The 16,944-nt window shown below is 37.8% G+C and overlaps 1 protein-coding gene across 2 annotated transcripts in view; it reads right to left on the bottom strand.

Annotated features, from left to right (window-relative positions):
* Positions 1 to 16,944, bottom strand: part of Knl1 (kinetochore scaffold 1) — a 61,867-nt gene that overhangs the window by 43,690 nt on the left and 1,233 nt on the right. For both annotated transcript variants that reach the window (XR_005877337.1, XM_040746050.1), the window contains exons 2-7: positions 11,996 to 12,047; positions 11,576 to 11,615; positions 10,531 to 10,590; positions 8,997 to 9,058; positions 3,444 to 3,496; positions 1,719 to 1,752 (exon numbers count right to left, since the gene is read on the bottom strand). Coding sequence is in view for 1 of the 2 variants with exons in the window: in XM_040746050.1 (XP_040601984.1) it covers positions 1,719 to 1,752; positions 3,444 to 3,496; positions 8,997 to 9,058; positions 10,531 to 10,590; positions 11,576 to 11,615; positions 11,996 to 12,030 (284 nt within the window). In the remaining variant the exon portion in view is untranslated. The remainder of the gene's footprint in view (positions 1 to 1,718; positions 1,753 to 3,443; positions 3,497 to 8,996; positions 9,059 to 10,530; positions 10,591 to 11,575; positions 11,616 to 11,995; positions 12,048 to 16,944) is intronic.

Below are 16,944 nucleotides of genomic sequence, written 5' to 3'. Positions count from 1 at the left end.
AGTACAATACCTATATACAATATATACAGGTAGCAAGTACATCAACAATGTCTAGTCCGTTTGCATTTGACAAATTCAGAGAAAATACCCCATTATCTATGCTCCTTGTGAGTTCAAAATCTTGTACATAATTTACTTTCTATTATAACTTGTATTACCATCCAAAACTATCTTTTGATACTCTCAACCTTATACCCTTTATACCTTTTTAGTGAGTTTCTTTTCTGAGTCTGGTAAACAAGGAAAACTATAACTATCTAGTCTTCAACTTCCTCAGAGACCAGAGAAGGAAATAATATTAACTGAGTAAGCAGGAAGTACGAGCAGGCAACTTCCAAAAAAATGTGAGAAATGACAAAAACAGCTAAAGCCTGGACAGTCACCCAAGGTTCTTCTACAACATTGGGGCATCCATCTTCAGCCTATATGCCTAAAATATTCGACAGACTTTTCTATGAAGCAGGATTTCTGAAGGATCGTCCTGCCTTTTCTTGGCAAGGTTCAGCAGTCACTCTCTTTTGTGACCTGCTTGTCCAATTTGGACAGCATACTATCAGCAGTCAAGGCAAGATGAGGTGATATTTTGTTTATCAAATAAAGCTAGCCTGAAGATCAGAGTGCAAAGCTAGTCACACTAGTCAGCCACAGAGGCCAGGCAGTGGTGGCACACACCTCTAATCCTAACAGACATTAATAGTTAGCCATAGAGGCCAGGTGGTGGTAGTGGTGATGCATACCTTTAATCCCAACACTAGAGAGGAATATAAGGTGGGAGGGGACAGGAGTCAATCAGTCTGTACTCACACTGAGGACAGGATCACCCCTGTTTGGTCTGAGATTTGGTAGAGGTAAGAACTCTCTAGTGGCTTGGCTGTTTTGCTTTACTGATCTTCACCTTTAACCTCAATATCTGTCGCTGGGTTTTTATTATTCATGTTACAGTTCTTCACTATTTCAAAACCATGGCTACTATTAATTTGATTCACTTCAAACAATTTTAATTTTAGAATCTCAATAGTTGGGGTAGAAAGACAGTTTAGTAACCTTCCAGAGGTCCTGAGTTCAATTCCCAGTACCCACATGGCAGCCTACAACTTTCTATACCAGTTACAGGGGATCTGATACAAATATGTATCTTCTATGAAGGCTCTCTTCTTTGTTCACATTTAAACAAAGTTATTTTCAGAGATACGTCAAGGTGTATTATACATACAAGTTAACAGAAATGTATGTATAAATATATTCACACACAAGTAAATATAAACACATATGTACATATTGTTCTAGCTGAGCAATTACATGGAAAGGTATAATCTAATCAGTTCCTTTATTCCATTATAAAGGACCTTTACACCTACGCCATCTTAAAAATCTTTCACATATCTTTTGCTATTATAATAAAAGCTTTGGTAGTCATCATTTAAAACATTACAAGTAGATTGGTGAAATAAATTCCCACATATAAGTTATACTAGGTGATAAACTTACGAATTTATATATGAAAATAAAAATGGAGTTTATCATCACTACTAAAACTGTAGTTATAGTGTACACTTATTTTTCAGATATAGCAGTACATATACTAAATTCTAGTTTGTATTTTGAATTGATGAAAAGTGTTTGACAGAAGGGATGCTAAAATAAAAATATTTAAATATTTTTCATTTCTTAGGAATAAACAACCATTTAAACATAATGAGTGCATGCCCCTTACTTACTGTAGAGTCTGCACATTTTTTCTTGCCTCTGTCTCTAAAAATGAAATAAAATAAAGTTGTGCAAAGATGCTTGATCAAATATAAGAAAAGTTATATAAGGATGTTAACAGCAAAATTTAAAAAAGAACACTTGTAGTTGGAAGCTTTTCCCTGTCTCATCCAGTCCCGCTGGACTCATTTTTCTCCCACCCCCCAGTCCCTGCAGTCACTTATTAAATAATCATTCTGAGGCTTAATATTAATTATAATTGTTTGGCAATGGCTCAGACATATTACTGACTAGCTCTCACAATTAAATTAATACATTTCTATTATTCTATATTTTACCATGAAGCTCATGGCTTGCTACCTTACAACTTGCTTCCCCAGTGACTACATGGATCTCTCCGACCCCACCTTCTTTCTCTCTAGTAACTGTTTGGATTTTCCGTCTAGCTCTATGCTTCCTGGTCATTGGCCAAAAGAGCTTTATTCATCAACCAATAAAAGCACACTATTCACAGTATAAAGAAGGACATCCTATATTACTATTTAACCTTTCTGTCTCCATGACTAAAGGTATACTTCATTTCCTTTTTTCCCTCTTTTTTTTTTTGCTGAGGGGTGAACTTGCTATATAGCTCAAGCTGGAGTTGAACTTATTATCCTTCTGCATCAGTCCTAGGAATGCTGGGATTATAGGTGTGGGTCCCCACATTTGGCTAAGAATATACTTTGTGAGTGTGTGTATATATATATTCATGTATACATATATGGGCATGTATGGTAAGCCAGAGGTCAATGCTATATGACATCCTCTGTCATTTTCCACTTTATTTTTCGAAACAATATCTTTCACTTAACCTGAAGCTTACTGATTAGGTCAGCAGTTTGCCACTGAGTTTCAGGGATCCTCCTGTCTTAGCCTCCTCAGTGCTGAAATTAAAGGCAGATTATATTTTGAATGATAGATGTTCTCCATATTCTTGGGCATTTGAGTAATTGATCCCCAGTTGCTGGCAATGTTTGATAGGTTTAGAAATGTGGCCTGCTAGAGGAAGTATGTCTCTAGTGGCAGGCTTTCCTAAGTAAAAAAGGCTCATGTACTATCAGTTTGATCTCTACTTCATGTTCAAAGTTCAAGATGCAAACTCTCAGCTCACTAGTCCCAATACCATGCCTGGTCACTTTCCTGCCACAATAGACTCTTATCCCTTTGGAACCTAACCCCAAATAAACTATTTCTTCTATAAACTGCCTTGGTCATGGTGCTTTATCACAAAAATAGAAAAGTAACTAATACAAGACATGGACTCCCACACCACCTATACCTACCTGGCTTTTAAGTGGGTACTAGAGATCCAAACGCGGGTCCTCATGCAGCTATGGCAATCATCTTACCAACAAAGCTACTTCCATATCCCTTAGGATACATTATTTAAATAGTAAGATAGGGCTGGCAAAATGACTCAGCAGGCAAAGGCATTTGCTGTCAAGTAGGAGCCAAATTCAATCCCAGGAGACCACGTGGTAGAAAGAGAACAGAATCTCAACTGTCTCTTGACACATGTTTTATGATGCATGCATTTCTCTCCTCTCTCTCTCTCTCTCTCTCTCTCACACACACACACACACACACACCCCTACTCAAGTGAATGCACAAAGATAGATGAGAAGTTATGAGTATGTACCCAAAGAAAGACTGTAAATAAAACAGATTGCCAGGGTCTGCAATTATATATTTACCTGCAAATTCTGCATTTCTCTCTGTTTTCATAAGAGACTCTGTCTGGAATACTCTAGAAGAGAAAAAGTAAAGAAAACTGAGAAACTTCTTTTTGTAAAAAAATATTACTATAGTTTTATTATTATTGACTTGTGAAGTTCTTTTTGTTAGTGTGCAAATTTGCTTTTCACTTTAAAAATGGTAAAATTCTATGTATGTATGCCAAAGAACTGTTTTATTTCTTTATTTCTTTATTTTTGAGGTGGGCTTTCACTATGTAGCTCTGACTAGCCTAGCCTGTAACTCCCTATATAGAACAGGCTGATTCTGGTCAAGGTGGCAAACACCTTTAACCCCAGCACTAAGGAGTTCCAAGCCAAGTTGGTCTACAGAGTTCTAAGATAGATAGAACTAAACAGAGAAACACTGTCTCAAAAAACAGAAAACAAAAACAAAAGCAGGTTAGCCTTGGACACAAAGCAATTGACCTCCCTCTGCCTCCTACTGGCCATATGTAGCTAAGCACACCTTTAATCCTAGAGTTGGTAGGGGTGGTTCTGAAGCAGGTAGATCTCCATTAGTTTAAGGCCAGCCTGGTCTACATAATGAGTTCCGGGAGAGTCGAATTACAAGGTGATATCCTGTCTCCAAAAAAACATTTTTTAAAGGCATATGGCTAGCAAATAGATAGATGTAGAAATAAACTACAATTTTACAAGCAGTAATGTACTACAGACTGGGGGGGGGGAGAGGAGGGGGTAGGTGTCCAGAACCCTCTTCAGACTTCTGGAGGAGCAGCTACCTCAGGTTCCAGCAACCATGACATTCTGTATTCCCTCAATCCATAAACCAAAACAAACTCTAGAATGCAGCTGTTCAAACTCTTAATTTAAATGATACTCCAGCTGGGCGGTGGTGTTGCATACCTTTAGTCCCAGCACTTAGGAGGCAGAGGCAGAGGCAGGCAGACCTCTGTGAGTTTGAGGCCAGCCTGACCCACAAAGCTATACAGAGAAACCTTATCTCAAAAGCCTCCCCCTCCCCCCAAAAAATGATACTTCCAATAGCACTTAGCCAGCAATATAGTACCTCTACCAAGGAACTGATACCTCCTGAAGTTTGCATCTAAGTAGCCTTTTATGAATTTCTCACTGCCTACCCAACTCTACTCTCATTTTCTTTCTTTCTTTCTTTCTTTTTTTTTTTTTTTTTTTTTTTTTTTTTGGTTTTTCGAGACAGGGTTTCTCTGTATTGTCTTGGAGGCTGTCCTGTAACTTGCTTTGTAGACCAGGCTGGCCTCGAACTCACAGATATCCACCTGCCTCTGCCTCCCAAGTGCTGGGATTAAAGGCGTGCGCCACCAACGCCCGACTCTACCCGCATTTTCAAAACTTGTGGGGGTTTAGTTTTTGTCATTTTGAAATGAGATCTTGCTTAGTTGTCTATATTAATCTTAAACTTTAGTCTCAAGTAAATCTTTCTACTCTGTGTGCCAAGTATTTCTCCATTTTTACTAATAAATTTTTTCTCCTTGCCTCAACATCCTTGAAAACCTACTTGCTTTACTTTGGTTTGCATGTTCCCATTATAGTACTCTGTTACACAGAACAAATATTAGTTTTACTTCACTTTTCTTGAAGACAAAGTCTTAGGCTAGCTTCGAACTCATGATCCTCTTGTCTCCACCTCCCCAGTACTGGAACTACAGACCTGCACAACACACTCAACATAAATAATCATTTTTTTTTTTTTTTGAGACAGGACTTCTCTGTGTAACAGCTCTGGCTGTCCTGGAACTCACTTTGTAGACCAGGCTGGTCTTGAACTCACCGAGATTCACCTGCCTCTGCCTCCTGGAGGCTGGGATTAAATGTAATATAAATAATATTTTTAAAAATATATAAATAATCTTGCCAGACGTTGGTGGTACACAACTTTAGTCCAAGAATCTCCATTTTTTATCTAGGTAATTTATGTTACATGTCCAATAAAACTATGCATATAATTAACATAGTATCTGTCACACTACAAATGTTACTAGTGACTTTATTTATTGTTTTTTTGAGACAGAGCCTTGAGACTGTAGCCTTTGAACTCACTATGCAGACAAGACTAGCCTTCAACTTGGAGTGACCCTGGCTTCCAACTCCTGAGGGCTGCAATTATAGATATATGCCACCATACCTGGCTTAATAGTGGCAATTGATAATAAATCAAATGATATATTTAAATGTTTCTTACATTTACTTATTTTATGTGAGTATGTAATGTATGCACATGCACAAATGTTAGTAAGCATATGCCATAGCACCCATGGGAAGGTCATGTAGATCCCAGGTACTCCAGGTCTGCTAAGGATATAAAGTAAGTTCAAAATAAACCATGGCAATGTGGTGAGACTCTATCTTTTTGCTTTGTTTATGTTTTTTTAGACAGGGTTTCTCTGTGTAACCATGGCTATCCTGGAACTAACTCTATACACCAGACTGGCCTCGAACTCATAGATTTCCGCCTGCCTCCGCCTTCCAAGTGCTGGTATTAAAGGCATGCACCACTGCTGACTCTGTCTTAAAAGACAAAACAAAACAAACAAAAAAACCACCAATAACAACAAAAAAGTACAGACTTTAAAAAGTTTGGAGAAATATAAATGAGGGATGAGAAAGAACGCAGCTCAAACCCCAGAACTCTGCTAAGGTTTATAAACATGAAGCAATATGGCCTCATCCATAAATGTTTAGATTACTCTAGTTACCTCACAAAAGGTTAATATGAGGCAGTCTAAGGTAAACAGAAAATAAAATTTTAAGAATTCAGCATTTACGGTGGGCATTGGTGGCTAGCGCCTTTAATTCCAGCACTTGGGAGGCAGAGGCAGACGGATCTCTGTGAGTTCGAGACCAGCCTGGTCTACAAGAGCTAGTTTCCAGGACAGCCTCCCAAGCCACAGAGAAACCCTGTCTCGAAAAATAAAAACAAAAACAACAACAACAAAAAAAGAATTTAGCATTTACATAAAAGTGTTATCCTAAAATAACCTCTACTCCACAGGATTTTCTAACAAATAGCTGGATTTAGAACATTTCAATCCATTCAATGATGAATAAAAAACAGAATCTAGAGTTATGTCTGGTATCTTACACTCAAAAGGTAGAATTATAGCAAGATGGCACATGTCTTTGATCCCAATACTCAAAGTCAGAGGCAGGCAGATCTCTGTGGTCTACAGAATGAGTCCCAGGACAGCCAGGACTACACAAAACCCAGTCTCAAAAAAAAAAAAAAAAAAAAAAAAGAAAAAGAAAAAGGTGGAGTACAGGAGTTCAAGACCAGCCCAGTCTACACAACCCACCTACAAAACAACAACAAAAAAGCAAAACCACAGTTCCACAAAAGGAACCATAAGATTTAAAAGAAACATAATTCATTAACAAAAAGATCAATATTCCCAATATTTAATCCTTTAATCCTGTCACTCTGGAGACAGTGGCAGGAGGATCTTCGTGAGTACATGACCAGCCTGGACTTCAGAGGGATTTCCAGAGACAGGCTCCAAGGCTACACAGAGAAACCCTATTTTGAAAACCAAAAAAAGAAAAAAAGAAGAAGAAAAAATAATACCCAGAACTATGCACCAAAGCAGTTGTAAGTTGTATATATAGTTTGTTATGATTTCAAAACATAAAGCAATTACTTCTATGAAAGAATACAAAAGAAAATATGCTAGAAACAAAAAAAGGGTTAAGATAGCAAAAATGAAACTTATGAAACAGAAGAAAAAAAGAAAACCACACAATTAAGACATAACTGGGAAACAGTACAATTAATCTGCACAGGCATTAAGCTTATCCCATATTTCTAATTTTTAAGCTTTTTCTTTATGGTCTGTGTTTTGCCTGCAGGTATGTTCAGGTATCACATATGTGCCTGGTACTCATGGAGACAAAAAGAGGACATCAGTTCTCCTAGAACTGGAGCTATAGACAACTATGAGCAGGTATGTGAGCAGGGCTGGACATGGGATCTGAATCTTCTAGAAGGACAGCGAAGCTCTTAACTGTGGAGCTATCACTCCAGCCTTGATATTTCCAATTTAAAAAAATTTTTTAAATTTATTTTTCTTGCCAGGCATTGGTGGCGCATGCCTTTAATCCCAGCACTCGGGAGGCATAGGCAGGCGGATCTCTGTAAGTTTGAGACCAGCCTGGTCTACAGAGTAAGTCCCAGAACTGCCCAAAACAATACAGAGAAATCCTATCTCAAAAAACCAAAAAAATTTTTATTTTTCTTTTTGTGTGCATTGGTGTTTTGCCTGCACATATGTCTGTGTGAGGATGTGGATCCTCTGGAACTGGAGTTGCAGACAGAAGTGATCTGTCATGTGGGTGCTGGGAATTGAACCCAGGGTCCTATATAAGAGCAGTGAGTGCTCTTAACTGCTGAGACATCTCTCCAGCTCCAATATTTCTAATTTTTAAAAGTCTGTTTCTTCTTCTACTGTCATTGGCAAGAACCTCTACTACAATGTTAACTAGCAGCAGTAATAATAGTTATCATTGCTTTGCTATTGCTTTTAAGGAATTATTCTGCTTTTCTCATAAAGATAATGCTGAGCAACACCCTTTAAAATAACAATTTTGGACATGTGGTCTACAGAGTGAGTTCCAGGACATTAAGGATTACATAGAGAAAAAGAAAATTGTAGCCACACATTCACTCACATCATTGTATACACAACACCACTACTAATAACAAGAAATACATTTTAATATTTTATGTGTACGTGTGTTTATGCACCACATGCATGCCATACCCACAAACACAAGAAGAGATAGCTCAATTCCTTGGAACTGGAGTTATAGCCAGTTGTGAGCTGCCATGTGAGTGCTAGGAATTAAACCCAGGTCCTTTAGAAGAACAGCGAGTGCCCTTAACTGTTGAGCCATCTCTCCAACCCCGTAAACACATTTTTAAAAAAAAGTGTGTAGCAAGATGTTTCAGTAGATAAAAGTACTCGATACACAAGCTAACAACCTTAGTTCAATTCCCAGAACTCACAGTAGGAGAAAACTGAAATGCCAAAAGTTATCCCCTGACCTCTATACACATGCCAGGGCAAGCATTATTTGCACTCACACATACACATAATATGTGCACACACTAACCTGAGTTTGGACTCCTAGTATACAATAATAAATCTCCCACAGCTGGCAAGGTAAAGAGAGGAGGATCCCTGGGACTCATTAGTTAGCCAGTCTAGTTGAGTCAGAGTTCTGTGTTCAGAGAGGGGGGGGGGGGAAGGGAGGGAAAAGAGAGAGAGCGAGAGAGACAGACAGAGAGAGAGAGAGACTGTCTCAAAAAGTAAAGTGAAAAGGAAGATACCTGAAATGACCTTCAGCTTCCCCTTATGCCTGCACGCGCACACACACATGTACACGCACACACACAATCAATAACTATTCTTACATGTTTATTTAGGCAAAAAAGATTACCCAAACAAATTACCACCAAAATATTTGGCACAAAGAAAAGCATTACCTATAACATTTTACATAATTATCCTTTCAACTTACTTTATAGTATCTGCAAAGCTGACCCGACGAGAGCTTTTTCTAGTTTTTGGAGCATTAGATTCCTAAGAGAAAAGAATATAGGACACAATAAAAATTACTGTGATCAAATATTATTAATGATATAGAATTCCTCCAAACAACCCAATGTAGAAGCACTTAATGAACATAAATATGATTTTCCATGTACTTCTCTGGGGGAGGGTAGTTCTAAGGATTGACCCTGTGGCCTCATGTAAATCTGATCTTCTTTTGTTGTTGATTTGTTCGTCTCAATATATAATCCATGTTGATCTCAAAGTCATGATCCTTTTGTCAGCTTTCTGACCACCAGAATTAAAGGGGTGCACCACCACTCCTAGCCTAAGTGTCATTTTCACATATTATTATTGCTTTTGGGCTTTTTGGTTAAAGTCAAGAGTACATAAGACACACACATGCAAAATTAAAACAAACAAACAAACAAACAAACAAACAAAACATACACATTTAGAGCCTCCCTCCAAATCCTTGGCAACCAGTGTTCTATTTGGTTTATGTCAATTTGATTAAATTTCATAATAAGTGATAACAAGTAGAATTTGTCTTTTTGAATTTTGTTTCTTTTTTTTATTTAGCTCTTCAAGATTCTTTTTTTGTTTATTGTTTTTGTTTTTTTTGATTTTTCGAGACAGGGTTTCTCTGTGGCTTGGGACGCTGTCCTGGAACCAGCTCTTGTAGACCAGGCTGGTCTCGAACTTACAGAGTTCAGCTTGCCTCTGCCTCCCAAGTGCTGGGATTAAAGGCGTGCACCACCACCACCAGGCCTCTTCAAGATTCTTTCATGTTGAAGTATATGTCAGACCTTTAATACCGAATTTCATTGTATATAATTAGCATATTTTGTTTATTTAGACAAAATGGATGTACACTTAGATTTTTCCCTACTTCTTGACTACTATGAATAATGTTGCTGTGACCAGGTAATATCTCTGTCTGTCTGTCTCTGTCTCTCTGTCTCCTCTCTGTCTCCTCTCCTCTCCCTCTCCCTCTCCCTCTCCCTCTCTCTCTCTTTCTTTCCTGGCAATAAAGGCAGCACACGCATTCTCTTAGTACAAACAAGTGGATATCTGGTCTTTCTTTTCCTGATACCTCGGAGTTGTTTGTGGCGTGGGTGCCGCAAAACCCTGTCTCAAAAAACCAAAAGAATAAAATTAAAATTAATAAACCCCAGTATATTCAAGAATTTGGATTTTTTCATTTGTTTGGTTGGTTGGTTGATTTTTTGTTTTTTGAGACAGGGTTTCACTGTTTAGCTCACATTTAAATGGGAATCATTTATGGTATCATCTTTTCATGTAGCTAATAAAATTCATGATGATCACTGAAGCCAGACATGATGATATATGTCTTTAATCCTAGCGCTTGGGAAGCTCAAGCAGGAGAATTGCCACAAGTTCAGGGTCACTCTGGGCTAGATAAGTGAAACCTAATCTCAACAAACCAAGTGCCTCAACAAAACCACTGGAATTGTAAAGCATATATATTAGAGACTTACCTGAACTGTTTCATTTCCACATTTGAGGTCCTGAAGAGGACTCCTTGGGGGTTTCAAAATCTAGAGGCAATAATTAGAATTAATCAAGAAAATCTAATGTAGCTCCTAGTCAATTTAAGTTATATGAGTAGAAAGATAAAATTTCCACTAAAATCCCTGAAATTCCTCTAAGTCATACTGTTCAGTGTTATGTGGCTGACTTAATATTAATATGCCTTCTCCTGACCGACTCTTCCAAATTCTTTTGCACAAAATCATCTCCAGTGGTCTAGGTAAATCTCCACACTTTAACTCAAGGGTACTGAGACCATCTAACAGTCTGAAATTTCTTTGTTCAAAATGTTCCATTCAGGAATGAGGGTATGCCCAAATAGGATAATCACACTAACACAATTCAGTTCTAAGTCTTGTTTTCCTATCTTAAAGAAATACACAAAACTCTTCACATAGAACTTAAACATAAAAATAAGAAGAGCTAGATATATCACAGCAATCAAGAGATAATCATATAAATTATACCTGCTAGCAAAAACTACCCAAAATCAGTCAAAATAGAAGAAAAGAGAAAAATCTAGCAGGGTTATGCTAGAATTTCTTATGGGTAAGTTTTGTATATAGGCACCCTAAACTGTTGCACCTTTTTAGTTTCATAATATAACATGAATTAAACATATAGATCAACTTGGGTGAACTTATGGCTTACAATAGTTCCAATGTCAGATTAAATATATATTTTTGGAGGGAAAAATACATTTTGAGCATTTATAATAATGAAATATAATTTATATGGAATAAAATTTATTAAATAAACACATTTGAAAATATGATGTAGAAATATGCTAGTAAAAGTTTATTAAAATATTTTAAAGTGCAAAAAAATGAACTTTAGCATATTTACTGGATTGTATAACCAAACTATTTGAGTCTTTATCCAGAAAGAAATAAGAAGCTGGTTGGGATGCTAAGGTAAAGCCACAATCAAAATTACTATAGTTATATTCATTAAAAAGTAACAGCTATTAATTTAAATAAAAATATTTCTTACTGAGGAATGACGTCTTCTAACAGGCTTCTGTATATTGTCACTAAAAAAAAAGGAAAAATTATATATATGTAGATTAACAACTGAATTTCTAAAAGTTATCATCACTTCATACGTTATGTGCTACAGTATAAGACTTCAGTGTTGCTGGGTAGTGGTGGTGCACACCTTTAATCCCAGCACTTGGAGGCAAAGGCAGATGGATCTCTGATTTCCTAAGGCCTTAATGAGATGAAAGGCGGTATCAATGAAAGTCCTTCTAGTCCTCAGTTATTACTCTAGTGAACTTTTACAAAGATATGGCACTTTCTTTTACTTGAAACAAAATAGAAAACTATTTCAAACATCACTGATAATTCTTAACTAGTTTGAAAAGAATCTTTCTTTAATAGAGAACATTTTAGCAGTACTGAATGAACTTACTTCTCTTCATTAGCTTCTGAAGACATTCCATCCATTTCTGAAAACGATTTTTCTGTAAAAAATACATAGTGTTAACAAGTAAGAAAGATGAGCCGGGCGTTAGTGGCGCACACCTTTAATCCCAGCACTCGGGAGGCAGAGGCAGGCGGATCTCTGTGAGTTCAAGACCAGCCTGGTCTACCATGCGAGTTCCAGGACAGCCTCCAAAGCCACAGAGAAACCGTCTCGGAAAAAAAAAAAAAAAAAACAAGTAAGAAAGATGAGAAAAATTATAATCTATGGGAGATTGGGTGCATCCATGAGACTTTATAGTAAAGGCCACAAATAAGAAGCAAAAACCACGAGTTCGAGGCCAGCCTGGTCTACAAAGTGAGTGCCAGGACAGCCTCCATAAGCCACAGAGAAACCCTGTCTCGAAAAACCAAAAAAAAAAAAAAAAAAAAGAAGCAAAAACCACATTGTGAGTTCTAAACCATGAGAGATTTAGGACAGTTTAAGTTCCATGTTATACACACACACCCCCATCTCCTTTTTTTTTGCTTTGTGTCTGTGGCACAGAAAAGCAGGGACTTTGCCTCCACTTTGCATTTGGTAGCTATGGTTTCCCAGCATGACTTTCTGGGAGGTTCTTTTTAGGTTCAAGCTGTTGTTCAAGTTGACCTAGAATTATAGTCCAGTGCTGATATTCCAGGAGTAGTTGCCACATACACCCTTTGTTTATTCATTCTTTCCATGTGTGCATGCTTGCATGTGTGTGTGGTTGCATATCTATGGTGTGTATGTGTATAATACAAAAGAGGCTGACAGGTGTCTTCCTCTGTCTCTCTCCATCTTAGCTGGACAAGGCTGCACTGAACCAGAAGCTCACTGTTTGGCTAGGATGGATGGTCATAGGGCTCCAGGATCTCTATTCCCCAGTGCTGGGCTATTGGCACACACAACTTTATGTGGGTGCTGGGGATTAGGTCCTCATGCATGCAGAGTAAATGCTTTACCCACTGAGCCATCGCCCCAGGCCCCCATATTATACTTAATACTGGAAATTTTTCATACTCAAGGTATAACCTAAGCCAGATTTATAGTCATCCCTATAATCCTAGCACTTGGGAGGTGAAGGCGGGAGGATCAAGAGTTCAGAGTTAGTCTCAGTTACATATCAAGTTCCAAGCCGGCCTGGGCTATATGTCTAGAAGCCATTCCTCTTCCCTCTTCACTTCCCACCAAAACAAAACAAACAAACAAACAAAAAAACACACAAGATAAAATCTGTAAACTATGAGCATGATGATACGAACTTTCCAATAAAAATATGGTCTATTTTGCATAATAAATAATATATAATACTTGAATTGCATAATAATTCAATCCTAAGTGGAAGTCGAATGAATACCTAAAATAGTGAATTCATCCTTAAAAAATTAAATTATGCTAGGTATCCTGTGATCCCAGCACTCAGGAGATAGAGGCAAGGGGAATTGTTGTAAGTACTAGGATTAAAGGCATGTGCCAACCACACATAATTTTTAACATATACATGATACTTAATTTTTTACTTGATTGCCCAAATTACAAAAATCTCAAGATTTCATACAATAATTAGATGGTCAGTTTTTCTTGAAAAAAAGGTGGCAACACAACTCATGTTCTCTAACTTGCCTGGTGGTCTTGAACTTTTGAACCTGTCTCCATCTACCAAGTAACCTTGATTACAGGAAAGCACCACTACTCCCAGCAATGTTAACATTTTACATACTGTACTTGACTATTAAAATTGGAATTCTACTCAATGAGTAGTTACCCTGGGAAGAATGTGAAATAGAAAGTTAGGGGCCACTGAGGCAGCTCCACATGTAAAGGCACTTGTCACCAACTTGACTACCTGAGATCAATCCCTGTAAGATATATGATAGAAGGAAAGGACCAGAACTGATTCCCATTAAGTTAGCCTCTGACCTCCACATGTGTGGGGTGTGTGATGGATACACAATACACTGAATGCGTTAACTAGAACCTTACTTCCAGATAAGGAAAGATATCATCTCAGGTTTAAAAATAATAGCTACAAAATTTGATACTAGTACTAGCATTTCTACTATAACATTAAATGAATACCATATACATGAACTATTAGCAGTACATATTCTTACTTTCAATAATAAGGAAAAATAGATACCTAAAAGATAATACCTTGCCGGGCGTTGGTGGCGCACGCCTTTAATCCCAGCACATGGGAGGCAGAGGCAGGCGGATCTCTGTGAGTTTGAGGCCAGTCTGGTCTACAGAGCGAGTTCAAGGACAGCCTCCAAAGCTACACAGAGAAACCCTGTCTCGAAAAACCAAAAAACAAATAATAATAATAATAGTACCTTATTTCACACAATTTTTTTCATATATAATAAAAGCCAAATGTTAGATGTAGGGGACAGTGATTCACAATAAGTCTGAATTTAAATCTGAAATAAGTATGTGGGTTTGAGTTTTGTTGTTTATTTGCTTTTGGTTTGTTTTTTTGTTTTGTTTTGTTTTTTGTTTCCTGAAACAGGGTTTCTCTGCGCAGCCTTGGCTGTCCTGGAACTCGCTCTGTAGACCAGGCTGGCCTCTAAGTCACAGAGATCCACCTCCCTCTGCCTCTCTAGTGCTGAGATTAAAGACTATTTTTGGTTTTTAAAATAGTCTTGCTGTAATCCTACCTGGCCTGGAACTCATCACTATAAGGACCATGCTGGCCTGAACCTCATGGGTTTCTTTCTGCCTCTGCCTCTGCTTCCTGAGTGCTTAGGTAAAGGCAAGGACCAACACAACTGCCTTGGCTGCTTTAAAATATATATATATGACTTTTATTATATATACATATATGTATTTGAGTGTTTTGTTTGCATGTATATCTGTGCACCACCTTTGTGTCTAATGTCTGTGGAGGTCAGATAAGAAAACTGAATCCAGGGGCTGGAGAGATGGTTCTGTAGTTAAGAGCACTGCTATTCTTCCAAAGAACCTGGGTTCAGTTCCCAACAATCACATGGCAGCTCACAACTGTCTATAACTCCAGTCCCAGGGGATTCGACACCCTCACACAGACATGACACCCTCACACTGACATGTGTGCAGGCAAAACACCAATGCACATAAAATATAAATAAATTGTATATAACCTGAATCCCCCAGAACTAGAATTATGGGTGATTTTGAGCTGTCATGTAAATACCAGAAATTGAATCCAGAGGTCTTAACTACTGAACCATCTCTTCAGCTCATAAATGTATTTAAAAGCAATTTCCTACTTAAAATATTTCAATTGCTTGCTATTGTACTGACATTCTTCACTGGGACCTTGCCCCAAGACTTCATTATCCCTTACTACTTCTCGATTTTGGTAGTCACAATAGCTGTTTCTATGCAGAGATCTTTCCCAAATTAGTGTATTTAGAAGTGCTATTCTCTCTTGGAAAAAAGATAGTTTTCTTGGTAGCACTATGCATATCTTCTCTGAATATGACAGTAATTTAAAATTCTATAATATAAATTAACTGTTTCTATCAACTCCCAAACTTACCTTTGCCACAGCAGAAAATTATGAAAATAGGGTGGTGTGTCTGCAGTTTGCTGTTGTAGTCTAGCTTAATAACTATTGCTGAATGAGTGCCCTTCACAAGTACACATTGACTACTAACTAGTACATCTTCTCTTTCATAGCAGCAGTGGTTCTAAAACTGTAGGTCGTGACCCCTTTGGGGGTCAAATGGCCCTTTCACAGGGATGGCATGTATCTGACTTGTTTTACAATTTACATTATGATTTTTTTTACATTACTAGCAAAATTACAGTTATGAAGTAGCAATGAAAAAAAAATAGTTTGGGTTTTTAAGACAGGGTTTCCCTGTGTAACCCTAGCTGTCCTAGAACTAGTGCTAAAGTCCAGGCAGGCCTCAAACCCACCTCTGCCTCCTGAGTGCTGGAATTAAAGGTGTTGTGCCAACTTGCCCAGCTGTAACAAAAATAGTTTTATGGCTGGGGGTCACCACAACATGAAGAACTGTATTAAAGGCTGTAGCATTAGGAAGGTTGAGAACCACTGCTCTATAGGAATAGTTTCAAGTTCTGTACTCAAAACAGATAAAAATACTAGAAAATATTAACCCTAAGGTAAACTAAACACTGTTGTTTGAAAGTCTTTGAGAATCATTCTTTTCTACCTTGTGGACTAGTTAGCATTTAACTGATGAGATTCCAGACTTACTGGAACTTGAAAAACCAAAGGTGGGGGAACCTTACTGGGCGTCTCTAATTCTATTAAATGTGTATTTTATTATATAACCCATATGTTACACCTTTAACAGAAACAGGCCACTCCCCTAGACTATTACAATAAGCTTTGATTATAAAATGCTTTTTGATTATATTCATACTGATTATTGAGACTGGTTCCAAAACTGTGCATTTGACATTTAGGAGTATACTTATAGAAGTGTTTGGACACTATTTGTTTTTTAAACAGCCATTCTTGAAATCAGGCACTGTGTGAACTACTAATTCAAAATAGTACCTAGATAAATTACTGTCAATTATAATAATGTATCATTGAGGAGTAAGAGTTTTAACACAATATTATCTGTAAGACATAAAGGAAACCTAGCTGGGCGTTGGTGGCATTGGTGGTGCATGCCTTTGTTCCCAGCACTGGGGAGAGAGGGTGACAGAGGTAGGCGGATTTCTGTGAATTCAAAGCCAGCTCTGGTCTACAGATCGAGTTTCAGGACAGGCTCCAAAGCAATACAGAGAAGCCCTGTCTTGAAAAACAAACAAACAAACAAACAAAAAAAGGACGTGGAGGAGACTCAGGGTTGCAGAAATGGCTCAGGGGCTAAGAGCACTGGCGCTCTTTCAGAGAACCAGGGTCCAATTGCCAGCTCCCACATGGCAGCTCACAACTGTCTGTAACCCCAGGTCTG

The sequence above is a fragment of the Mesocricetus auratus genome, unplaced genomic scaffold, assembly GCF_017639785.1.
Source record: "Mesocricetus auratus isolate SY011 unplaced genomic scaffold, BCM_Maur_2.0 Super-Scaffold_100004, whole genome shotgun sequence".
NCBI lineage: Eukaryota > Metazoa > Chordata > Mammalia > Rodentia > Cricetidae > Mesocricetus > Mesocricetus auratus.
Note: the sequence above shows the minus strand (reverse complement) of the source record. Positions and strands in the feature narration are given on the sequence as shown.